Consider the following 27345-nt stretch of genomic DNA (forward strand, 5'->3'; position numbering starts at 1 on the left):
TAGTGGCAGGAGGCAGAGGGTGATGGTCGAGGGTTGTTTTTGTTAGTGGAAGCCTGTGACCAGTAGTGTACCGCAGAGTTCGGTGCTGGGACCCTTGCAGTTTGTAGTGTATATTAATGATTTAGATGTGAATATAGGATGCATGATCAGTAAGTTTGCAGATGACATAAAAATTGGTGGTGTAAATAGTGAGGAGTAAAGCCTTAGATTACAGGACGATATAGGTGGGCTGGTAAAATGGGCAGAGCAGTGGCAAAGGGAATTTAATCCTGAGAAGCGTGAGGTGATGCATTTTGGGAGGACTAACAAGGCAAGGGAATATACAATGAATGGTAGGACCCTAGGAAGTACAGAGGGTCATAGGGACCTTGGTGTACCTGTCCATAGAACACTGAAGGCAGCAGCACAGGTAGATAGGGTGGTTAGGAAGGCATATAGGATATTTGCCTTTATTCGCCAAGGCATAGAGTATAAGAGCAAGGAGGTTATGATGGAACTGCATAAAATGCTAGTTAGGCCACAGCTGGTGTACTGTGTACAGTTCTGGTCAGCACACTTTAGGAAGGATGTGATTGCACTGGAGAGGGAGCAGAGGAGATTCATCAGGATGTTGCCTGGGCTGGAGTATTTCAGCTGTGAAGAGAGGCTGGATAGGCTAGGGTTGTTTTCCTTGGAGCAGCGAAGGCTGAGGGGGGACATGATAGAGGTATACAAAATTATGAGGGGCATTGATAGGGTAGATAGGAAGAAACTTTTTCCCTTAGTCAATAACCAGGGGGCATAGATTTAAGGTAAGGGGCAAGAGGTTTAGAGGGGATTTGAGGAAAAAATGTTTCACCCAGAGGGTGGTTGGAATCTGGAACACATTGCCTGAAGGGATGGGAGAGGAAGGAACCCTCAGCATTTCAGTATTCAGATGAACACTTGAAATGCCATAGCATACAAGGCTATGGACCAAGTGCTGGAAAATCGGATTAGAATAGATAGGTGCTTGATGGCTGGCGCCAGACATGATGGGCCGAAGGGCCTGTTTCTGTGCTGTGTACCTCTATGACTCTGGGGGACATGGGTTTGAATCCCACCACGGCAGCTGGTGGAATTTGAATTCAATGAATCAATCTGGAATTAAAAAGCTAGTCTAGTGGTGATCATGAAACCATTGTCGATTGTTGTAAAAACCCATCTAGTTGACTAATGTCCTTTTAGGGAAGGAAATCTGCTCCTCTTAACTGATCCAGTCTACATTTGACTCCAGACCTATAGCAAAGTGTTTGATTCTTATTTGCTCTCTGAAATGGCCTAGCAAGCCACTGAGTTGTATCAAACCACTACAAAATGTAACAAAAGGAATGAAACCAGATGGACTACCCAGCATCGACCTAGGCCCACCGGAAAAGACAAATGCAAATCCTGGAAAACCCTCCTTACTAACATCTGGGGGCTTGTGCCAAAATTGGGAGAGCTGTCCCACAGACTAGTTAAGCAACGGTCTGAGTCATACTCACGGATTTGTACCTTGCAGACAATGTCCCAGACACCACCATCACTGGGTATGTCCTGTCCCACCGGCAGGACAGACCCACCAGAGGTGGCGGCACAGTGGTATACAGTTGGGAGGGAGTTGCCCTGGGAGTCCTCAACATTGATTCCGGACCCCATGAAGTCTCGTGGCATCTGGCCAAACAGGGTCAAGGAAACCTTCTGCTGATTACCATCTACTGTGCCCCCAACCCCCCTCAGCTGATGAATCAGTGCTTCTCCATGTTGAACACCAATTGGAAGAAGCACTGAGGGTAGCAAGGGTGCAAAATGTACTTTAGGTGGGGGACTTCATTGTCCATCAAAAAAGAGTGGCTCGGTAGCACCACTACTGACCGAGTGGCTGAGTCCTTAAAGGACATAGCTGCCAGACTGGGCCAATGGCAGAGGGTGAGGGAACCAACAAGAAGGAAAAACCTACTTGACCTCATCTTCACCAATCTACCTGTTGCAGATGCATCTGTCCATGACAGTATTGGTAGGAGTGACCACCGCACAGTCTTTGCGCAGACAAAGTCCTGTATTGTGTTGTATGGCACTACCACTGTGCTAAATGAGGTAGATTTCAAACAGATCTAGCAACTCAAAACTGGGCATCCATGAGGCGCTGTGGGCCATCAGCAGATTTTTATTCAACCACAATCTGTAACCTCATGGCCTGGCATATCCCCCACTCTACCGTTACCATTAAGCTGGGGGACCAACCCTGGTTCAATGAAGAGTGCAGGAGGGCATGTCAGGAGCAGCACCAGGCATGCCTAAAAATGAGGCGTTAGCCTGGTGAAGCTACAACACAGGACTACTTGCATGCCAAACAGCGGAAGCAGCATGCAATAGACAGGGCTAAACAATCCCACAACCAACAGACCAGATCTAATTTCTGCACTCCTGCCACATCCACTTGTGAATGGTGGTGGACAATTAAACAACTGACACGAGAAGGTGGCTCCACAAATATTTGCATCCTCTCCAATGGGGGAGCCCAGCACATCAGTGCAAAAGACGAGGCTGAAGCATTCGCATCCATCTTCAGCCAGCAGTGCCGAATGGATAATTTATCTTGGCCTCATCCTGAAGTCCCCAGCATCACAGATGCCAGTTTTCAGCCAATCCGATTAACTTGACTTGATATCAAGAAACTGCTGAAGGCAGTGGATACAGCGAAGGCCATGACAACATTCTGCAATAGTACTGAAGACTTGTGCTCCAGAACTAGCCATGCCCCCAGCCATGCTGTTCCAGTACAGCTACAACACTGGCATCTACCCGACGATGTGGAAAATTGCCCACAAATGTCCCGTGCACAAAAAACAGGACTAGTCCAACCCGGCCAATTACCGCCCTATCAGTCTACTCTGGGTCATCAGCAAAAGGATGGAAGGTGTCTTCGACAGCGCTATCAAGCGGCACTTGCTCAGCAATAGCCTGCTAACTGACGCTCAGTTTGGATTCCGCCAGGGCCACTTAGCTCCTGACCTCATTACAGCCTTAATCCAAATGTGGACAAAAGAGCTGAACTCGAGGTGAGGTGAGAGCAACTGCCCTTGACATCAATGCAGCATTTGACCGAATATGGCATCAAGGAGCCTTGGCAAAACTGGAGTCAATGGGAATTGGGGGGGAAAACTCTCCGCTGGTCGGAGTCATACTTAGCACAAAGGAAGATGGTTGTGGTTGTTGGCGGTCAGTCATCTCAGTCCCAGGACATCACTGCAGGAGTTCCTCAGGGTAGTGTCCTAGGCCCAACCTTTTTCAGCTGCTTCATCAATGACCTTCCCTCCATCAAAAGGTCAAAAGTGGGGATGTTCACCATTCACGACTCCTCAGATACTGAAGCAGCCCATGTCCATATGCAGCAAGACCTGGGCAGCATCCAGGCTTAGGCTGATAAGTGGCAAGTAACATTCGCGCCACACAAATGCCAGGTGATGACCATCTCAAACAAGAGAGAATCTAACCATCTCCCCTTTATATTCAATGGCATTACCATCGCTGAATCCCCCATGATCAACATCCTGAGGGTCACCATTGACCAGAAACTGAACTTGACCAGTCAGACAAATGCTGTGGCTACAAGAACAGGTCAGAGACTGGGAATTCTACAGGGAGTAACTCTCACCTCCTGTCTCCCCAGTGCCTGTCCACCATCTACAAGGTACAAGTCAGGAGTATGATGGAATATTCTCCGCTTGCATGGGTGGGTGCAGCTCCAACAACACTTGAAGCTTGTCACCATCCAAGACAAAGCTGCCCGCTTGATTGGCACCCCATCCACCACCTTCAACATTCATTCCCTCCATCCACCAAAGCACAGCGGCAGTAGTGTGTACCATTTACAAGATGCGGTGCAGCAACTCACCAAGGCTCCTTCGACAGCACCTTCCAAACCCATGACCTCTATCACCTAGAAGGACAATGGCAGCAGTTGCATGGAAACACCACCACCTACAAATTCCCCTCCAAGCCACACATCATCCTGACTTTGAACTATATCGCCATGCCTTCATTGTCGCTGGGTCAAAATCCTGGAAATCCCTTCCTAACAGCACTGTTGGCGTACCTATGCCCCAAGGACTGCAGTGGTTCAAGAAGGCAGCTCACCGCAATTAGGGATGGGCAATAAATGGTGGCCTAGCCAGCGATACCCACATCTCCCGAATGAATAAAAATTGCATGGTACAATTTTAAAGGATGTGCAGGAGCAGAGACATCTCGGGGCTCACATACACAAATGTTTAAAGGTGGCAGAACAAGTTGTATTTAAGTGTTTATAATAGCATTCAGAGCACTGGCTTTATTAATAGAGACAAAGAATTAAAAAAAAAAGCAAGGAAGTTCGCTAAACCTTAACAAATCGCGAGTTAGGCCTCAGCTGGAGTATTGTGTTCACTTGTGACCGTCACAATGTAGGAAGGATGTCAAAGCTCTGGAGAGAATACAGAGGAGATTTACTAGACTGGTTCCAGGGATGAGAGACTTTAGTTATATGGAGGGACTGGAGAAACTGGGATTGTTTTCCTTAGAGCAGAGAAGGTTAAGGGGAGATTTAATAGAGGTGCTCAAAATTGAAAGTTTTACATAAAATAGATAGGATAGAAACTGATCCACTGGCACAGATTTCAGAAAATTGTGGGGGGGGGGGGTGGATAAAAGCCAGGGGAAGATGAGAATTAAAAAAAAAATTATGATCTAGAATGCACTGTGTGAAAGGGCGATGGAAGCAGATTCAATAATGACTTTCGAAAAGGAGAAATTTGCAGGGCTATGGGAAAAGAGAAGGGGAGTGGGACGAATTGGATTGCTTTTTCAAAGAGCTGGCACAAGCACGATGGGCTGAATAACCACCTCCTGTGCTGTATCATTCTATGAAATGTACTGGAAAGGTAAAGTATACAAAAACCTGATGAGAGTCAGAGAAATCAGATTACATACAAACCCAGAGCCAGCTAGCCAGCCCTCCAGCTCCAGCACCACCCGCCAACGCCACCCCCCCCCCCCCCTCCCCCTAAAAAAAAAATTCTGGAGACCACTAGTTTGAAAATTTTATGTTGCAAGATTTGTTTGAACTACATCAGAAGTCTGTTGGAAATGTTAGCTTTAATTAGTATCAATAATAGAATGACTGCTTTGCAGAAAGAAAATTGGCTCATCCCTGGTGGAACAGCGGGCTTATTGGAAATAACTGGTGTAATCCAACCTTTACATTTAGATTTACAACAGACTAACATCACATTCTATTGTTTATTGGATTGGGGTGGGGTGGGCAGGAGAATCTAAATCACTTTATCATTTATTTGCTCTCACTGCTAGAGTTGCCTCCAGTAATCAGTCATACAGTTCTGCAATAGAAAGACTTGCATTTATATAGCAACATAAGATGTCCCAAAGCACTTTAAAGCCAAGAAGTAACTTTTTGAAGTGTAGTCACTGTTGTAATGGAAATGTGGCAGTCAGTTTGCCCACAGCAAGCTCCCACAAACTACTAATGATCAAATTATCTGTTTTAGTGTTGGATAAGGGGTAAATATTGGCCAGGACTTCAGGGAGAACTCCTCTGGTGCTACTTTGATCTTATACATCCTCCTGAGAGGGCAGACCATGACCTTAGTTTAAAGTCTGATCCAAAAGATGGCACCTATGACAGTACATCATGCCCTCAGTACTGCACTGGAATGTTAGCCTGGATTATGTGCTCAAGTCTACCCACAACCAAGGCTGCAGTCACTGAGCCATGACTGACATAGTCCAAAGGGCTAGATGCTCTTCTAATCAGAGATACCAAAACTATCCTCTGGCACAAGTTTTGCATCATGCCCATGACTGGTTGCAAATGAGCAAAATTTGACTTCAGGCCTGCACTCTTTGGACTAGTTATGGGATGCACCAACCACTCGAGGTTATTTGGTGCTGTTTTAATGTCAGAGTTCTTTGCAGAGTGACTCTGACAAAGGAAGGTCCTGGCTAGACCCACAGAATCACAATATGTACATTTTATTGGGGTGATATCCGTACCCATTAGAACCAGGATAACTCAGCCACTTTAATATTGATGATCTAGTTCAAATACTGCAAGACTTGTGTCCAGCTTCTGGTGTTTATCCACTCCCCCATTCAAGCAGTATATTCGTTCAGCTGAGATATTAAACAGAGGTTCCATCTACCCCTCTCAGGTGGACATAAAAGATCCCATGAAACTAGTTCCAAGAGCAGAGGATTTATCTCCAGTGTCCTGGCCATTATTTATCCCCCAATCAATATTACCTTTTATTAAAAAAAAAAATTCTGGTCATTATCTCATTGCTGTTTGTGGGACCTTGCTGCGTGCAAATTGGTTGCTGCATTCCTACATTACAACAGTGACTACACTTCCAAAGTACTTAATTGGCTGTAAAGCACTTTGGGATGTCCTGAGATTGTGAAAGGTGCTATATGTGACATTGAAGTAAACTGGTCACTAAAAGGACAAAGGAACGATTAAAAATGAAAAATGCTGCAAACACTTGTGCAATCCACTCAGTGTCTGTGGAGGGAATATGTTAGTATTTTAGGCCTAACACTTTCTCAGAACTGCAAAACAAAATTTTAGAAAGGAGCAAAATGAAGCTGGGGTGGGTAGTGTGCACGCACGCACGAGTGTGAGATTTGTAAAGTGCTTAAAAGGAAAGCAGGAGATGGTTAATTGACTGAAGTGAAAGGTATACTAAAAGTAACTGAAGAGCTTTTGAAACGCACCTATGTGAATAGTTGAGGTGACAACGAAGGGAAGGTCTGACATGGAATCAGGTGAGGCTGACAAAGTGGCACAGAATCCAGCAGCCTAAGGAGTTGATACCAAAGGTACAGACCATCCTGCCAGCAAGGTGTTCTGATAGAGGGTCCCCCACCCCATGTGCCAACAGACCTGATCGTTTTTCACTTCTTCCCAGTGCAGCTAATGGAAGTCTGTTTTGAAATTGATAATTGTTTAGATGAAAAAGTGAACTGATGAGTGCCCAATATGGGATAAGTGTCCAATGATGCGCAAGCTGGTTGTGACAGAGTATTTTTCTTTGTTACTTATGGTGACAGTTTTGTTGCAGCCTTATCCGAGATTCAAAAGCAAAGAGTGTTTATCCAAATGGAATAGTGGAGAGTGTTGCTGCAAGTTTCCAAGGTGTGGTTACAGTGGCTCTAAACTGCCACTCCTAACAGAGACTTTTTAAAGTCCTGCGTGACGAAGCTTGATAACTAGTGCAATTAGTTGGAGGTTGAATGCAAGTCCATATCTTTGATTAGTCACATGATGAGATTGCCTTGCGGAAGAAAAACCAAAAGGAGTCTGCCCTCACTGGTGCCATGTGATAGCTGGTCACAGGGCAGCATTGCCAGAATCTTGAACCCATCCTCGGGTCTTTTGAACTGATGCGTGGCATGGGGAGACTTTGGGACCTTTGTTTTGTTAGAAACTGCTCATCCACTTGGTCTAGTGCCACCATGTCCTGACATTTGGATCTTGAAGATTTAACACAAAAGCAGCTCCTGCTTTCATTAAGGCTGGAGCCCTGGAAGACCTATGAAAAAGCACTTGGAAAAATAAAGTTCTTGGTGATTGTTACAACGGAAGACAGTGCACAAAATCAAAGCACGGTGGCGCAGTGGTTAGCACCGTGGCCTCACAGCTCCAGGGACCCGGGTTCGATTCCGGGTACTGCCTGTGTGGAGTTTGCAAGTTCTCCCTGTGTCTGCGTGGGTTTTCTCCGGGTGCTCCGGTTTCCTCCCACAAGCCAAAAGACTTGCAGGTTGACAGGTAAATTGGCCATTATAAATTGTCACCAGTATAGGTCGGTGGTAGGGAAATATAGGGATAGGTGGGGATGTTTGTTGGGAATATGGGATTAGTGTAGGATTAGTATAAATGGGTGGTTGATGTTCGGCACAGACTCGGTGGGCCGAAGGGCCTGTTTCAGTGCTGTATCTCTAATCTAATCTAATTTAGTTCTGTGCCAGCGTGTGTGTTTGAGGATGCTGGTTCTGATGAACTTAGTGCAATTGGACGCAGTAACTGCTCACTCCGCTTTTACAGGGTTATGGTAGGCCTTGTGCAGCAGCATTTAATGTTAACTTCGCTCTTTTTCAGCACAAATATCCAATTAGTTGTACTGAAATGATTAAGTTTTTAGATGAGATGGGGTCTGGCTAGCTGGCTTAGAGACCTGAAACATTAGCAATATTTCTCTCTGCACAGATACTGCCAGACCTGCTGAGTATTTCCGGCACTTTGTTTTTATTTTATATTAGAGGCAACCATTCACTTTGGCTGGCATCTATGCTCTTTTCTCAGAATGTAAATGAGGGATAAAGTATGTCTTTGGTTTCAATATTTTGCAGATCAGTTGGGCAGCTGCTGGCTAGTAGTTGATATGTAGTATGGGAAGACCTGAATAAAGATCATAAAACTTGCATTTGTTTTGCCTTTTCTCATCTTCAGAATGTTCCACACAAATAGCTTCTGAATTGTAGGTAAATGTGACAACCAGTTAGTAAACAACAAGGTCCCATAAACAGAAATGCAATAACATGTTGAAGGTGTTGACTGAGGGATGGATGAATGTTCAGGGCACTAGGAAAGCTTCTCTGCTTCTGTTCAATGGTGCAGAGGGATTTTTTTTCATCTACTTTAGTGGGAAGATGGAGCCTTGGATTAACATTGCATTGAAATGCCAGCCTAGATTGTGTGTTCAGTACCAAAGTGAAGCTTGAGCTCACTGCAGTCTAACTTAGCGGTGAGAGTGTTACCACTGCGTGAAGGCTGACACTTAGAAACCTTCATTTCAAGGTCTTATTCGATACTGTAAATGAATTGCTGCTTGAACTGTAAATTTCCATCTTATTAGTGAATTTCATTTGGACCGAAGGTATAGTTGCTAAATTTGCTGATGTCACAAAGATAGGTAGGAAAGTAACTTGTGAAGAGGACATAAGGGGGCAACAAAGGGATATAGATAGGCTAAGTGAGTGGGCAAAGACCTGGCAAATGAAGTATAATGTGGGAAAGTGGGAAATTGGCCACTTTGGCAGGAAGAATAAAAAAGAAACATATGATCTAAATGGTGAGAGATTGCAGAGCTCTGAGATGCAGAGGGATCTGGGTGTCCTAGTGTATGAGTCGCAAAAGGTTAGTATGCAGGTACAGCACATAATTAGGAAAGCTAATAGAATGTGATGGTTTATCGTGACTGGAACTGAATACAAAAGTAGGGAGGTTATGCTTCAGCTATACAGGGCATTGGTAAGACCACATCTGCAGTACTATGTACAGTACTGGTCTTATTTAAGGAAGGATGTAAATGTTTGGAGGCAGTACAGAGAAGGTTTATTAGACTAATACCTGAAATGGGCAGGCTGTCTTACAAGGAAAGATTGGACAGGCTAGACTTGTATCCACTGAAATTTAGAAGAGTAAGAGGCAACTTGATTGGAACATATAAGATCCTGAGGGGTCTTGACAGGGTGGATGTGGAAAGGATGTTTCCCCTTGTGGGAGAATCTAGAACTAGGGATCGCCCATTTAAGACACCGATGAGAAGAAATGTTTTCTGAGAGTCGTGAGTCTTTGGAATTCTCTTCCTCAAAAAGTGGTGGAAGCAGAGTCTTTGAATATTTTTAAGGCAGAGGTAGATAGATTGATAGATTCTTGTTGAGCAAGGGGATGGAAGGCTATCTGGGGTAGGTGGAAATGTGGAGTAATCAGTTTAGCCATGAACTTATTGAATGGTGGAGCAGGCTCGAAGGGCCAAGTGGCCTACTCCTGTTCCTAATTCATATGTTGGTATGCAGGTTAATTGTAAAAGTATGGATCGATCTCAATCGGTAATGATAGAATTGTAATATAATGTGGGCAACGCTTATCCTAAACTGACACGACCTGGGAATTTAGAAACTTCCTTCTCCAGGTGCAGGGGAGGAATCATATTTTAGTGTCTAATATCGTGTGGACTGGCAAATGGGACCGTTTGTTAAATGATTTGATGTCTAGAAATCCTAAAAGTCTAATCAAATAAATCTTAAATGTGTTTTTTAATTGCTTTTCATTTTTTCAAGGGCTGTTATTAAAATTAATTTTAATCAGGAAGATAGTTTATTGAAGCCAGTCCCTCCTGCTTTTCTATCCCATCTTGAGATCAGCTGGAATGATTATCTCGCTGTGTCGTAATGTTGCTGTGGTGTAAGCAGTTCAGGAAATGGAGCTCAGGCTGCTGCCAATCAGCAACTTACAGCTTCTGCCACAGCCCATCTGCTTAACCACAGTGTAGGCAGAGGAGGACATCTTGTTTTGTAAAAATAATAGCTCATATAATGAATCTAGAAGTCCTGTCTAGAATGGAGATGATTGGGTGACTCTTCTTTCAGTTCACTGTGTAAGTGACTGGAACTGATTTTACGCACCTTTATTTTCATAACAGAAATTTGCAATTCCTCAGATAATGAAGCAGCCCGTGCCCACATACAGCAAGACCTGGTTAACATTCAGGCTTGGGCAAATAAGTACAAATAACATTTGTGCTACAGAAGTGCTAGGCAATGACAATCTCCAGCAAGAGAGAGTCTAACCATCTCCCCTTGACTTTCAATGGCATTATCATTGCTGAATCCCACACCATCAACATCCTGAAGGTCACTATTGACCAGAAACTTAACTGGACCAGCCACATAAATACTGTGGCCACAAGAGCAGATTAGAGAATGGGTATTCTGTGGTGAGTAACTCTCCTCCTGACTCCTAAAGCCTTTCCACCATGTACAAAGCACAAGTCTCCACTTGCCTGGCTGAGTGCAGTTCCAAAAACACTCAGAAGCTTGACACCATCCAGGGCCAAGCAGTCAGCTTGATCAGCACCCCCATCCACCATCAGCACACTGTGGTAGCATTGTGTACCATTTACAACATGCACTGCAGCAACATGCCAAGGTTTCTTCAACAGCACCTTCCAAACCCCATGACCTCTGCCACCTAGAAGGACAAGGACAGCAAACGCATGGGAATACCACCACCTGCATGTTTTCCCTCCAAGTCACACAGCATGCTGATTTAGGAATATATTGCTGGGTCAAAATCTTGGAATTCTCTACATAACAGCACTGTGTGTATCCACGTCACATGAACTGCAGCGGTTCAAAGAGGAGGTTCACCATTGCCTTAAAGGCAATTAGAAATGGGCAGTATATGCTGGCCTTCCCAAGAATGAATAAAAAGACTAAAATTAGTAATGTAAAGACAATTCAGCCAGGACCTATCTTCAATGTAGAATTTGTTAGGAAACCGCAGTGGAACCCTTTTTGAGGTGCATATCTATCCAAATGTTCTTTTTTGCTAAAGAACCTGTCAAGACATGAAAATGGTCATAACCAAACATCAGGAGGGCAGTTAAAGTTTGGCCTGGTACCTGTAGTTTCATTTGCTAGCCATGAATGCCAACGTATATATCACTGCAAAGTATCCGTAACCCATTTCAGAATGTAGGTGGTGTAAATCTAGTGATGGCCCTTTAGCTTTTGCCAAAATTTTGAAGACTTATAAGATGTGGTCTAGGTATTTGAAATGCATCTATTTTGAACTGCCAGTTTTCACAGTTACCTGTCCTCCATGTTCTCTAGACTGAAATGTATGGATTGAAATTGCAAACAAAACCCATTCCAAAGAATAGTGGCAGTTGGGATGATCTATAATCTAATGAGTTTCAACCTTGTCTTAAGCACATCGGAATTGTTGGGCAGAAAAAGGCTAAGGTACATCGAGATTGCGATTTACCATCCTAGTGTTCGCATGATGCAATGTTAATGGAGTTGTTGACTGAGAGATCGATTGTAGTAATCGATCAGTCTACAATAAACTCAGACATGAGGCAAGGAAGACCCCCATTGGTGGAGAGCTTTTGGAGTCATGGGTCCAGAGTCACCTGTTCCTCCCAAGCATGCTGCACTCACCACGTCAGGTGTCAAATTACTCATGCTCTGTATTAAAATGTTATTTCTGAAAGAGATCTGTATAACTTGTATTTGAACAAATCAGTGTGAAGTGCTTCCGGCATCTTCCTCAAGAGCCTGTTTCATAGGCTGACCACTTGCTCACTGAAATATTGTTTCCACCGATTGGTTTTAATTTATCCCCTTCAAGCACAGGGTTGATTTCACATTTCAGGAGTAATTTTTACCTGGGATTTTCACTTGCTGCAAGGGTATAAAGCATCTCTGTGCTGACCATCGGTGTCCTCTAAGTGAAATGGGTTTCGATCCAGTTCCCTAATGTGTCTAAACTCTTCACTAACTTGTTGCCATCATCTGTGGCTCATTTATGATTAGGGTTGGGGTTAGCTCATTTGTTTATATTCTCACTGCTGGATCAGCAGATTGTGTGTTCAATCCCTGGATTTGCACTTGAGCATGTAAACTAGAGTGACACTTCAGTTTTGAGGGAGAGTTGCATTGTTGGAGGTGTGTATCCTTTGAAATGTTAAATTGAAGCCCTGTGTACCTGTTGTGGCTGAAAGGTGCTATAGTAATGCAGCTTTTCTCTAACAGGATCTCAGTATGCCCCCAGAGCATCTCGCAGCCAATTAAGTACTTTTGAAGTGTAGTCAATGGTGCAATATTGGGGAAACAGGGCAGAAATTTATTTTGGTCCGAAAGGTCACACAAACAGCAATTAGATAAATTACTTGATAATCTACTTTCATGGCATTGGCTGAGGACACTGCTGCCTTTTAATTCTGTACTTTAGCGACTTGAACCTACGGTCCATTGCAGTACTGAGGGAGCGCTACACTGTTGGAGGTACTGTTTTACAGAGGAGAGACACATCTCTAAGGTGGATGTAAAAGATCTCGCGGAAATATTCAAAAGAACTCCGTGTCCCTCAACCAACGCCCAGAAACAGATTATTTGGTCATTTATCACATTGCTGTTTATGGGACCTTAGTGACTTCTACAGGATGTAAAGCACTTTGGTGCATCCTGAGGTAGTAAAAGGTGTGATATAAATGCCTGTCTTTCTTTGATTATTACTCTCACCAAGAAAATAAATAAAACTCTAGCATGGGAGCCTGCAACCCCTGAAAATTAGGAGGCCCACAGGCATATTAAAACAGAAGGAAGCAGGAAACTTCTATTAAACATAGACAAACCCAGAGAGGAGTCATGAGTGGAATGATGTAAACTCAAACAGAGTGGACAGAAACTTTGAACTTTGAAGGGACAAAGGGTGTGTCATAAGCTAATTAAGGGAGAGGGCTGGGGAAATGGGAGAGATGGAAAACATGGGAGCTGGATTTGAAACAAAATCTGAAGTTACTGATGTCTATGTTCAATCCAGAGGGTTGCAAGTTGGCGTTAAGTTTCAGTGGAAGATCATAGGTTGGTGACCCAATTCATTTTTAACCCCTGGTAAACCCAACTCTGCTCAAATAAATAAAAGCATAATACTGCACATGCTGGAAATCTGAGTTAAAAGTACTGGAAAGACTCAGCAGGTCTGGCAGCATCTATGGAGAGAGAAACAGAGTTAATGTTTCAGGTCGATGACCTTTCATCAAAACTGGCAATGGTTAGAAATGTAATAGGTTTTGAGCAATTGAAAGTGGGAGGAGGGGCAAGAACACGTAAAGGGAAAACAAGTTTTAAGACGGGCACATGGTTTAAAAAAAAAAAGTATGGTCTTAAACTTGTTCATGTTTTTGCTTTCAGATAGAACTGTTCATTATTCTGCCATTAACACACTCTGAACAAATGTTTTGTCTTTTACTACAACTATTACCACTCCCTTTGCCTTTTGTTCCTTGACATCTTTGTCTTTTAATCTCTCCTGCCATCTGCCCTATCCTTTTGTTCTCTGCCCCCACCTCCTTTCACTTGCTCAAAACCTCTTACATTTCTAACCTTTTGCAAGTTCTGACAAAAGGCCATCGACCTGAAACATTAACTCTGCTTTCCTCTCTTAGCAGAGGCTGCCAGAACTGCTGAGTATTTCCAGTACTTTGTGTTTTTATTTCTGCTCAAATAAATAGATGTCGACTTTAATTTAGTGGAGTTGGCTTTGTCTTTGTTCAAGATGAACTGAGTGAAATTCCTAAAACTGTACTCCCTACTTTTATTTTGATCTTTCCAAGGATAGAGCTATTCTGGGCCAAAAAAAAAACTACCCTTATGGATCTAGGTAAGACATGTAACCTTGAGTACTGCTGTGGCAATCACTTGGAACTATTTTCTGAATTGAATTGGCAATTGGGGAAACGGTTGTTTGCTTGGAATTTTGCCCAGTATATGCTGGCAGATTGTGCATTGCCTTGATTAATCTTGGTCACCCTTATTACTCACTCATAATGAAAATGTTGCTGAAATATTCAGGTCAACATCTCGTTGAACAACTGCCCAGCAAGTGCAGTGCTACACTGATTAATGTTGCAGTGCTCGTTGCTTCCGTTCTATTACAAATTATTAGATCAATGTGGATTTTCAAGATCGCAGGGTGTTCCTCTGTAGCTGAAACAGATTACTGAAGGCAGAGAGTAAGTGCTAGAAAATAAAGCGGGTCTATCTATATCTATCTCTCTTTGTCTATCTATAAATTTATACCTCTCTCTTCCCCTTCTATCCCTTTATCTGTGTATCTCTATATGGAGGGAGAGATAATGTGATGCTCTCAGTATTGCTAATTTTATTTTTCTACTTTCCACTTGTTTTCCTTTTGTTTTCTAAAGTCCAAACTATTGACCATGTTGAGTGAACTATTGGAATTTCCTGTAATTCAAGCAAAATGTCCTAGTGAATCCGCTGATAGTTTGAGTTCACATTTATTCTGATTCCTTAAGCATTTTGTCTTTTATTTTTACTAATTTTGTGTCCTCTTTCTTTCTATTTACTGCTCTATTTTTCCCTTTCCTTGGATTTTTTGATACTTTTATATTTTCATCAATTTTTCCTTCCCTTTGATTCTTTGTAAACGTAATTGTAATTGGCACAGCTTCCATTTTTTTTCTTTCTGTTCTTCCTGCTTTATCTGCTGTGTTTTGATGCGCAACCTATTTTATTGAGCACATTCCACTGCTCGTGCTGTCCTGGCATGATATTGTGCTTACTTGATTTTGTTTACATGGCTGTTCTGTCTTCTATTTTACCTGAGTAGAATGAGCCTATGTCCTCTGGGGTTTAGAAGAATGAGGGGTGAAATATATAAAATGCTGAGAAAGCTTGAAGGGTTGATGCTGAGAGGATGTCTCCCCTGTTGGCGAGTCTAGAAATTTCTTCATTCAGATGATTGTGGATCTTTGGAATTCTTTCCAGAGAGCTGTGGATGCTCAGTTGATGAGTAGATTCAAGGCTGAGATCGATAGATTTTTGGGCACTAAGGGAGTCGAAGTGTGGGGATGGGGCAGGAAGTGGCGTTGTTGTAAACGATCAGCCCTGATCTTGAATGGCGAAGTAGGCATGAGGGGTGGATGGCCTACTCCTGTTTTTTTTTCTTCTTTTGACTGTCAGCTCAGCTTGTTTAAAAAAAAAAGTGATGCTGGTTGAGGGATAAATATTGGCCAGGTGATCAGGGGGAACCCCTGCATGCTCAACTTCAAAAGAGTGCCATGGGATCTTTTATCATCTGAGAGGGCAGATGTGGCCTCGATTTAACGTCTCATCCAAAGGCAATAACTTTGACAGTGCAGTGTGCTCTCGGTACTGCATGGAATTGTCAGCCTGGATGATGTGCTGAAGCCTCTGGAGTGGGACTTGAACCCGCAACTTCCCGATTCAAAGGTGAGAGTGCTACCACTGAGTGTAAGCATATCTTATCCAGTCAGTAGTAGATTCCCTTGTGCCATTTGTGGTACTACTTGATACTGACCTGGGGAGCTAGTGCAAGGGGAAGACAGTTGAAGCAGGCTGAGGGAGTGGGAGGGCGTATAAATGGGGATGTGTGGTGTGAAACCAGTATTTCAAATATCCCTGTGTGGAAAAATTCTTGGAATTGAAGGTCTGAAATATTTGAATAGCTACCAGTAGGCATGCTTTGGTTATTTTCTAAATGCTCAGCACAGAGAACAAAATACTGGCCTAAAGTGTGAGATGGTATATGTAGAAGTTGGCTCCAAATGCACTAATAGATACCATTACAGATTAGCGCCTATTGTGATTCTCTGATTAAACTCCTGATTATGGTACAAAATTTAGATTTTTAAGCAAGATCATTCTTTTTAAGAAAAGGGTGCATGTTCATAGATGTCAAGGGGCAAGGGGTTGCACAGTGCTCGAGGTTGATAATTCATGTAGTGTGGTGCTCAGTTTAAGATGTGCTCCAGCACTCTGTTGTACCTCTTGGGCACTTATTAAACTTGTGCAGAAGATTTCTCTTTCTTCTTTTAGGGAGGTGAATGCTCCAGTCTGAAAACAGGCGTGGAACTCAGCTGATGTATGTACATGTGGTTATGATCACAGGCTAAAATTAAAACCTCAAACCTGTCTTTGGCTTTGCTTGCTTGGTTTACAACATCGTCCTCTGTTATATTACATCCTTTATGGACTCCATTATTCCAATATGTAATTTTCTGGTGGGGTTATAGTTAATAATTACTAAATGATCATCTTGCTCCTTTTGTATAATGTTGGTCCGATACCATTCATAGTGAATTGAGCCTACACTGTAAGAAGCTGTTTTTTGTTGTTGGCATCCTTCCATCTACTAAAGAGGATGGACCCGCAGCAAACAATCCATTTAAGTGGGGTGTTTTCTCTTGGTGCACCTTTGGCTGTGAAGGCCAATCCTTGAGGCAGTCCTGCCACAAGTGATGCTGTGAGTTGCTTTTGGTATTTGTGCATGTTGCCAAGCTGCTGTCGTCGTGGTAGAGCATGCTCGTCTACTGTCATTGTGGGACCAGTTTGCACTAACTGCACTGCCAGAGATGTTGAGTTGCCTGGGCAGATCAAGGAATTCATAATAAATGCAATACTTTTTGTTTTGGTCACAGGTAGCATTTGAATACAAGAGGCGCCATGCTCGTTCTCTCTCCACCTGACATTTTTGTGAATTTCCAGCTCAGCTTTTAATAGACTCCTTGGTTCCATCTTAACAGAATAAGATGAGATCTGTGACAAAGACTTTAACGTGAATCTGCACATTAATATTGGCGATTCCACGGAACGGTATGCGTACTTCACCAAAGGGGTGAATCATCTGCCTTGGTACAAGTGTTTGAACGAGGGGTGTACCTTACAAGAGGGAATTTTTCAGGATGCCTTTGGACAAGTGATGCCTGAAAACAAGCCCATGAATGTGAATCAAAAAGAGACGGGAAGCATCACTGGTAAGAACAGAAACTGAACTCTGCATTTGAAGGGACAAAACTTTAAGCTTGAATTTTTCTTTTAATTGTAATGTAGGACTTGAATATAATTACAAGTTGCTAAACTTGAAGGCCTGCTAATTACTAGCTTAACTCTGACTTCAGATGAGTCAGGCATCCATGAGACATGAATTTGAATGTCGAGTAGTGTTCTTAATATCATACTAATGGTTTGCAGGTGTAGTGGTAAAAATAACTGAAGTTTTGATGTGATTTAGTGTTAATTAAAGTGTACATTGATTAGAAAATTGCATTTGCTTCTAGGGCTCTGGTTTGAATTTAGCACAAGCCAGTCAGTTCCCCTCTCTTTGGCTGTACAAAAATTAGCTCAAGTCAGTTGGACTCCACAGCTCTGAAGTATCTAAGTGGAAAGTAAAAATTGCATTGATGCAGTGCTTTTTCATGTCTTAGTGCTTTACGTGAAATGAAGATATTGTATATTCTATGTAAGTGCAAGCTTCGATTGCCTGAAAGTACCTTTTAATTTAATAAAATATCCCAAAGAACTTACACAGTCGTAAAGTAGTGTTGAGAGAAGGTTTGGAGGTTTTTGAAAGAGGGAGAGGAGCAGCAAGGCAGAGGGCTTTAGAGAGAGCATTCCAGAATCTGGGACTACTGAGACAAAGAAAAGTGGAACAGGGATGTAAAAGAGGGCTCGAGTGAGGGATGGGTGCTGGTACGTGGGGAAGATTGCAGAGGTGGGTAAGGGCGAGGCCAGACAGGGACTTCTAGGAGAGGACAAAGATTTTGAAATTGACAGTGTTGGAAAACATTGTTGGTACATAAAATCACTTACTGAGAGCAGGTCGAGCTTTTATTATTGTTCCTGTATGGATCCAACTCTATTTCAAGTCATCATCAAAACCTGGGGAGCCAAATCACAATCTCATGTGTGCTTTCGAGGTGATAAATGATGGATGTAAAGAGATTACTTTAGTATTGATACTGCATGCATTCTGTATAAATGTAATGGAACAGGATGTGACTCTCATGTCCAGGCAATTGCTTCTTAAAGGTCAACAATGGCTGTAACTCTATGAAGTGGTCCTGATAGGTTTATTATAACAGATTTATGATTCATGATTTCCTCTCTTTCCTCTAGCAAGTGGGTCAGCAACTGGAGCGGACAGATTTAAAATAATTTGCAGAAGAACTAAAGGGGAAAAGAGAAATTGCTAATTTCTGGAAATCGCTACCTGAAAATGTGGAATCAAATCCCATCAGAAATTTTAAAAAGCAATTACTTGAAGAGGACTGATTTATCAGGGTTATTGGAAAAATGCTGGGTGTGAGAGCTGGTACAGCCATGACTGTGGCCTCCCTCTGTACTGTAAGATTCTGAGATTATGTTGATGGGGTGAGATGAAGTAATTAGAGTAGGAGGAGGCTGGTTTGGAGCCTAAACATCAGCAAAGTTCAGAAGACATGTGGCTCACCTAGTTTCTAAGAGCACGGCTGCGTCACGTTTAATTCCTTCCTGCACTCTCATCCAAGAGTTGCTTTGCATCACTTACATCAGTCAAATCTATTTTTGCCCACCCATCAGAAATGTTTTTTCTCAATACTGCGTTCCAGAATGGGTCATTCTATCTACATTATAAGTGATATACACTCTTCAGTGATCTCTTGAACCTTACATTGGAGTGACCGTCTGAGAGAAGGAAGTGGTGGATGTAGATAGTTTGCAGTAATTATGTAAGTGTGTAGTTTTCGGTCAATGCAATTAAATGGCAGACATATTGTAGTCTCTGTTGAATGAAAGATTCATCCAGCCACTCTGAAAGGGATTACTTTGAATATGAATTACTGAAATCTATTCCTACATAGTGCTAGCTTTTTAAAGCTAATTATTTGTGGTGACTTTGGGTATGTCTTATGTATGGAATATTGTGAGAATTTTCAGAATTTAATATCTTGTCATTATCCCTGAACTTTAGTGATTTTTCAATCTCAATTTTCCACCTACTGGGGGCACATCCTTACTGCTGTTTAGGTAATTTCAATTGAACATTACTTCAAATATTCTATGTTGAGCCTTTGTGGCAAAATTGGGAGATTTGTCTTTTATGTCATCTAATTTTAGATAGCTAGAATAAGCGTATTATGATCAAGAGAAGTTACTATCTCAGTGTTGATCAGCACCTATGTTGGGTTTGTGCTTAATAGCATGTTAAGTGAAAGAGCATATTTTCTCTGTTTTTGTTCAAAAATCAAGTCAAATACGCTCTTTTGTGACTGGAGCAACTTAAGTGAAATGTTAATGAAAGTTACATGGAATGTACAACGCAGAAACAGGCCAGTTGACCCCACATATGCATTTGTGCTCCATACAAGCCCCCTCCAACTCTATTTATTCATCTCATCCTATCTTTCTATTCCTTTCTCTCTCATGTAGTTACCTAGCTTCCCTTTAAATGCTATTTGCCGCGTCCACTTAAAGTGGTAGTGAGTTCCATATTCACAGCACTCTGTAAAGAAGTTTCTCCTGAATCCCTATTGGGTTTATTCGTAGCTATCTTATATTTATGGCTCCTAGTTATGGACTTTCCACAAGTGGAAACATCTGCGTCTACTCTATCAAACCTCTTCATAATTTTAAAGACCTCTATGAGGCCACCTGTCGGCCTTTGTTTTAAAGGGAAAATAACCCCAGCTTGTTGGTCTTTCCTGTAAGCTGACAGAATTTGAGATTGCGAAAGGCAATCTTTCTGAATGTCTATTCGGGTGAGATTTTGTGAAAGCTAACTTCAACGATCTGACGTTAACTGTAAAAAAAGTTCCTATAACACCTTAATAACCAGAGATCTGAACTCCATTGGGATACTGGGAACAGGTTTGCTCATGTTTAACATCACATTGAGAAGATCTGTGAAAGACTATTTGTTTAAAGCTGTGAGAAATGCAAAGCTGATTCTAACTTGGATAGAATTTACACAGAAACCGGTTATTTGGCCTAACTAGACTATGCTCGTGTTTATGCCCCACGCTAGGAGTGTTGGAAGATAAAGTCTGAAATGGGAAAATGTCTGGTTGTTAAACAGTGAAATGTGATATGAAGCTTGTTTTCCAAATGTTCCCTGTTACTTAACATAATGTGTATTTGAACTTTCTCATTGTTTCGCTTGGATAATTTTCTTCAGAAGTTTACTGCACATTCTCTTGATAACAGTTACTATATACCTTGCTTAGTAAGAAGAAAGAAAATAGAATATGAAAGTAAACTAGCCAAAAATCTTAAGATTGTAAAAGCTTCTGGTTTGGTTGGTGTCCTTCCATCTAAGAAAGATGATGGACAGGCAGCAAACAATCCATTTAGGTGGGATATCTTCCCTTGGTACACCTTTGCTGATGGCTGTGACGGCCAATCCTCGAGAGGCAGGTTCTGCCACAAATGCTACAAGTGAAGCTCCCAAGTGACACGGAGTTGTTTCTGACATTGGCACATATTGCCAAGCTGCTGTAGCAACTGGTTGTCATGGCAGTGCACACCAGTCCAGAGGATGCGTCGCCATTTCCCTTTTTCGCCAGTTCGAGAGACCCAGGTGCAATAATTGACATTTAGGACCATCATGTCACACTTGCAAGCATCCTTGAAGCGGACCTTTGGCTGCCCCACTGGTTGTCTGGCCCCGGCTGACTCACCATACAGAAAGTCTTTAGGTATGTGACCATCTTCCATCCTGCGGATGTGTCTGATCCACCGTAGCTGCCTCTGTTTGATTAGTGCCAACCACTTTGGTAGCTCTGCCATTGAGAGGACTGCCACGTTTGTGATTTTTGTCCTGCCAGGATATATCCATAATGTGCCACAGATAGTGAAGATGGAAATTATTGAGCTTCTTTTGCTGGTAGCTGTAAGTCATAGAGTTATACAGCACAGATATGGGCCCTTCGACCCATCATGAGTGTACCGGCCATCAAGCACCTATCTATTCTAATCCCATTTTCCAGCACTTGGCCCATAGCCTTGTATGCTATGGCGTTTCAAGTGCTCATCTAAATACTGCTTAAATGTTGTGAGGGTTCCTGCCTCTCTCACCCCTTCAGGCAGTGTGTTCCAGATTCCAACCGCCCTCTGGGTGAAAATATTTTCCTCAACTCCCCTCTAAACCTCCTAACCTTACCTTAAATCTATGCCCCCTGGTTATTGTCCCCTCCGCTAAGGGAAAAAGTTTTTTTCCTATCAATGCCCCTCATAATTTGGTATACCTCAAACAGGTCCCCCCTCAGCCTTCTCTGTTTTGAGAAAAAAACCCTAGCCTGTCCAGTCTCTCTTCATAGCTGAAATGCTCCAGCCCAGGCAACATCCTGGTAAATCTGCTCTGCACCCTCTCCAGTGCAATCGTATCCTTCATATAGGTGTGGTGCCCAGAAGTGTACACAATACTCCAGCTGTGGCCTAACTAGTGTTTTATACAGCTCCATCATAACCTCCCTGCTCTTGTATTCTGTGCCTTGGCTAATAAAGGCAAGTATCCCATATGCCTTCCTAATCACCTTATCTACCTGTGTTGCTGTCTTCAATGATCTATGGACAAGTACATCAAGGGTCCCTCTGACCTACTGTATTTCTTATGGTCCTATCATCCATTGTATATTCCCTTGCCTTGTTAGTCCTCCCAAAATGCATCACCTCTCACTTCTCAGGATTAAATTCCATTTGCCAGTGCTCCGCCCATTTTACCAGCCCATCTGGTAATCTAAGGGGAATCTAATGAAAGGGGAAAAGTTTAGGGGGGATATGCGTGGAGAGTTCTTTACGCAGAGGGTGGTGGGTGCCTGGAACGCGTTGCCAGCGGAGGTGGTAGACGTGGGCACGATAGCGTCTTTTAAGATGTATCTAGACAGATACATGAATGGGCAGGAAGTAAAGAGATACAGACTCTTAGAAAATAGGCATCATGTTTAGATAGAGGATCTGGATCGGCGCAGGCTTGGAGGGCCGAAGGGCCTGTTCCTGTGCTGTAATTTTCTTTGTTCTTTGTTCTAATAGTCTCCCTACCACTGACGTTAGACTCACTGGCCTGTAATTACCTGGTTTATCCCTGCTACCCTTCCTGAATAATGGTACCACATTTGCTGTCCTCTGGCACCTCTCCTGTGGCCAGTGAGGATTTGAAAGTTTGTGTCAGAGCCCCTGCTATCTCCTCCCTTGCCTCACATAACAGCCTGGGATACATCTCATCTGGGCCTGGAGATTTATCCACTTTTAAGCTTGCTAAACAGCTAATACTTCCTCCCTTTCAATGCTAATTTGTTCAAGTGTATCACAATCCCCCCCTCCCTGATCTCTACACCTGTATCATCCTTCTCCACAGTGAACACAGATGAAAGGTAATCATTTAAAACCTCAACTACCTTCTCCGGCTCCACGCACACATTGTTACTTTGGTCCCTAAGGGGTGCTACTCTTTCCCTGGTTATCCTCTTGCGCTTAATATACTTATAAAATGCCTTGGGATATTCCTTTATCTTGCCCGCCAGTGTTTTTTCATGCCCCCTCTTCACTCTCCTAATTACTTTAAGTACCACCCTACACTTTCTATACTCCTGTCGGGCCTCCGCTGCTTTCAGCGCTCTGAATCTGCCAAAAGCCTTTTTTTTCCTTATTCAATCCTCTATATCCCTCGACATCCAGGGTTCCTTGAACTTGTTGGTCCTACCCTTCACCTTTACGGAAACATGTTGGCCCTGAAGTGTCTCGATTTCCTTTTTGAATGACTCAGAATGACTGGTCTGATGTAGACTTTCCTGCAAGTAGTTGCTCCCAGTCCACTTTGGCCAGATTCTGTTTTATCATATCGAAGTTGCGCTTGTTTCACAGTCATACAGCAAGGTGCTGAGAACACAGGCCTTATAAGCCATCATCTTGGTCCTAAGGGTTAGCTTGGTGTTATCCCATGCGCATTTTGCAAGTCAGCCAAAGGTGGTAGCTGCTTTCCCTATGTGTCTGTCGAGCTCTGCATCAAGGGGGCAGATTGTCTGTCACCATGGACCCAAGGTAGCAGAATTTGCTAACCACTTCCAGGGGGTGGATGGTGTTTATTGTGATCGGGGACGGAAATGTAACACCTTGTCCGATGACCACCGTTTTCTTGACGCTTATAGTCAAGGAGAGCAATTTGCAGGCGTGGGAGAGACAGTCCATGAGTCTTTGTAGCTGAGTTTAAAATATTGTATGAATGTAACAGCTTCTACAAGTATGTAAAAACGAAGAGAGTAGTGAAAGTAAATATGGGTCTCTTAAAGGTGGAGACAGGGGAGATTATAATGGGGAATAAGGAAATGGCAAATCTTTTTAATCTGTCTTCATAATAGAAGGTGCAAAAGATAAAGCAAAAATGGTGGGGAACCAAGTGTTTGTTGAGGGTCAGGAAATTAAAGTGATCACTATTGGGTAAGAAAAAGTACTGGAGAAATTAATGGGACTAAAAGCCGATAAATCTTCTGGACTTGTTGGCCCAAGTCTTGGGGCTCTAAAAGAGGTGAGGGCTCGTGGGGTTGGAGGAATATATTAGTATGGGTAGAAGACTGGTTAATGGACAAAAAACAGAGTGATGGGTCATTTTCAGGTTGGCAGACTGTTACTAGTGGGCTGCTGCAAGGATCAGTGCTGGAGCCTCAGATATTAACAATCTTTATTACTGACTTAGATGAAGGGACCAAGTGTAATGTATCCAAGTTTGCTGACAATACAAAGTTGGGTGGGAAATTAAGCTGTGAGGAGGACACAGTCTGCAAAGGACTATAGACGCATTAAGTGAGGGGTAAGAAGGCGACAGTTGGAGTATAATATGGGGGAATGTAAAGTTATTCACTCTGGTATGGAAGGATAGAAAAACAGAATTTTTTTTTAAATGGCAATAGACTGGGAAGTATTGGAGTTCAGAAGGACCTGGTTTCCTTGTACATAAAACACAGTTCACATGAAGGTACAGTAAGCAATTAGGAAGGCAAATGATATGTTAGCCTTTATAGCAAGGGGATTGGAGTACTTGCTGTTTTGCTGCAATTGTTCAGGGCTTTGGTGAGACCATACCTGGAGTACAGTGATGTGTGCAGCATAGTTATGATTCTGGTCTGATAAATGTGATGAGGTGTCCTTTAAATGTGTGTCTGTCTCTGTTACCAGATGTGTGCAACAGTGAGGATTTGCCTGAAGTGGAACTCGTGAGCCTGATTGAAGACCAGCTGGCACGGTATCACCTGCGAGCAGACTCAGTCTACCTCTATCAGAACAAGGACTGGGAGCAGGTGCCTGAGTACACTGGCCATGCATCCAGCGAGCTATCTCCCACCCAGGCCGAGGAGGCCTTCCGCTACATGAGTAAGTGGTCCGGCCATTGAAGCCTTTAATGCGAATGATTTTTTGTTTTGTTTTGGCCCAGATTTGCAGTCGGCAGCGAAGCAAGGACGCTCATCCCTGACCTCGCAGTAATCTCCAAGATCTAGTGATCTCTGAGAATTGCACCTCTTGCGCTGTGCAGTGGTACTGCAACTGATTGATTGCAGTGTTCTTTATTCGGGATTCCCAACATGGAGCTGCAGTGATGTCATCAGGCTGTCCAAGCAGCCAATCACATTAAAGGATTTTCAGACACCCAAACAGGAAAGAAAAAGTAGTAAAATTGACTTTTAAAAATTTACATCGAGCAAATTACAAATTGGGATATAACATGTGAAGGTAGAAGTAAAATATTCTGATTTTTTTTAATCTGCTAAATGATAAGTTAACAGCACTCCATGGTTACTGAATTATCTTTTTCAGCACCAGTTTGGTTAATCAAATTTTATTAATCACATCACAGTTTAAAAACCCAGTTACACCTGATTGAACAAGGTGCAACTTTCAAAACGGTGATGTGTGGGCAGGAAAGTTGAAGTTCTCACTGATTCTCAGTGATTGCTGGCTCTGGGCGAATCTGTAGTGCAGCCTGTGGCAGAGACCTGAATGACAGACCGCAACTTCAGGATTTCCACTCTGATCTGCTCGTGCCCAACATCCTGAAGTTACAATCAGTTTCCGAGGGTAATGATGGTGAACACTGACAGCTCGTCAACCCGTGCAATATTGCACCGCACTGTCAATTCAGAAAGCGAATGATTCACCCACCACCTCCCCCCCCCCCCCCCCCCAAAAAAAAACAATTAAACCAGTCTATTTGTAACCTGGTTACAATATTTGTCTTGCCAATTGCATGTAGAAGTACTAGACTGGTACTAAAAACAAAGTCCAAGATTGCCCTACATTTGTGGGTTGATAGAAAGAGAGTCTTGCATTTATATGGCACCTTTCACGGCCTCAGGATTCCCTAAAGCACTTTACAGCCAATGAAGTACTTTTTTTTTGTGATGTAGTCAATATTGTAATACAGGATACATGGCAGACAATTTGTGAATGCCAGGATCCCGCAAACAGCAATGTGACATTGACCATATAATCTGTACTCGTGATGTTGGTTGAGGGATAAATGTAGTGCCATGGGATCTTTTATGCCCACCTGAAAGATTAGAGGGGGCTTCTTTCTAATGTTTCCTCTTAAAGATGGCACCTCTGACTTCTTTGGTACTGCACTGGACTGTCAGCCTGAATTTTTTTGCTCGCATTGAGGACAAAAATTGACACAGTAGCTGAAGGGAAGCTGCTTTGCAACCAAATCAAATATCTTGACACTTTGTTTCTTGGACCAGCATGGGCTTCTCCTGTTATGGTGTTGGACCCAAGACAATGTCATCAGGAAACGATGGAACTTATGCAGAATTGACTTGTGACTCATGTAAATGTGATAAAATGTTAAGTTACTTCTTGAGTACTTGGCTGTTGCATGATTAAAAGATGCTTTTAATTTTTCTAGACTGGCTGAGTGAGTGTGACTGAGTAAAATGTCAGAACGTGGAGATTTCAGGGTTGTGGAGGTCATGGAATGTGTTTAAGATAAATTCCATCTGTTACATTTTTTTTTTGTGTGTCTGTGTACACTTTGGATTTTCAATATTTCTGGTAAGTATCTTCCTCTTTCAATCATAGATCCTTTCTGAAAAAGGATTTATTTAAAGCCTTCCCCACTGCCTCCCTCAGGGGCCTCCTCCACCCACCACCACCAAGTTTCTCTCTTCCATTTGCTACCTAAATGGACTCTTGACTGGAATTTTATTTTGCCATGCTTGCTAACATTTTTCGCAGCAAGATTGATTCGCAATGGAACTAAGCTTTTTAACAACAAATATTTGTCGGCAACTGGTTGGCTTTTTAAAGAATATTCAGCTGCTGGAGGCAGAATTCTGCTATCATGTGGAGTCTAGTGACCTCTAGTGGAAGCAAATGCACAACAATTTCTTTGCAGATTTCTGGAGATGGGCCATGCTTTCCTCTTCTGGTTGCACCCCTATTGTGACAGACTGTGGCTTTCAGTCATCCAGTGTCTCATATTTATGTACACATGCTAGATTTATAACTGGGCAATTTGAGGTAGAACTCGATAAATTCGTGAAAGCTCCTGGATAACTGATGGTCCTGTGCAGGACTTCAGAATAGGATAGAGCTTTCTCACAGAGGCCTCTCTCCATTATGTGGTGAAACATTGTTCCCATCTTTAGTATTTTTCACCCTTGCTCTTGACATTCTAGGGAATCATTTCTCGAAGGAGCAACCTGCTGTCGGGCACTGTCCAAGCGGGGACACGTTGGGTGGAATCTTTTCACCTCAGTCCTGTCTGGAGCAGGGCCACTTTCCGGTCAGAAACCTAACTCGCTGATTTGCCTGCCTGGCCATTGCTCTTTAACGGAGCAAGCTATTTATTATTCCATCTAATCATTCCCATTCAAACAGCTAATCGCACTCACTCTCAGCCTATTGCCCCTTTGCTTCACATTCACACTTCAGTGGCAGGTACTTTGTCGGCTATTGGCAATGCATTCCCACCTCGTCCATTGGGAAGGAGGT

General features: G+C 42.8%; 1 protein-coding gene across 5 annotated transcripts in view; it reads left to right on the top strand.

Moving 5' to 3' along the window:
- trak2 (trafficking protein, kinesin binding 2) overlaps window positions 1-27345 on the top strand; it is a 107069-nt gene that overhangs the window by 25499 nt on the left and 54225 nt on the right. For 4 of the 5 annotated variants that reach the window (XM_068036066.1, XM_068036067.1, XM_068036065.1 and 1 more), the window contains exons 2-3: window positions 17028-17363; window positions 24535-24729. In XM_068036066.1, the coding sequence (XP_067892167.1) occupies window positions 17309-17363; window positions 24535-24729 (250 nt within the window). In that variant the 5' untranslated portion in view covers window positions 17028-17308. Of the gene's footprint in view, window positions 1-17027; window positions 17364-24534; window positions 24730-25069; window positions 25087-27345 lie in introns of those variants that run through there. The other variant, XM_068036069.1, reaches the window with a different exon arrangement.

The sequence above is a fragment of the Heterodontus francisci genome, chromosome 7 (assembly GCF_036365525.1).
Source record: "Heterodontus francisci isolate sHetFra1 chromosome 7, sHetFra1.hap1, whole genome shotgun sequence".
In the NCBI taxonomy this organism is placed as follows: domain Eukaryota; kingdom Metazoa; phylum Chordata; class Chondrichthyes; order Heterodontiformes; family Heterodontidae; genus Heterodontus; species Heterodontus francisci.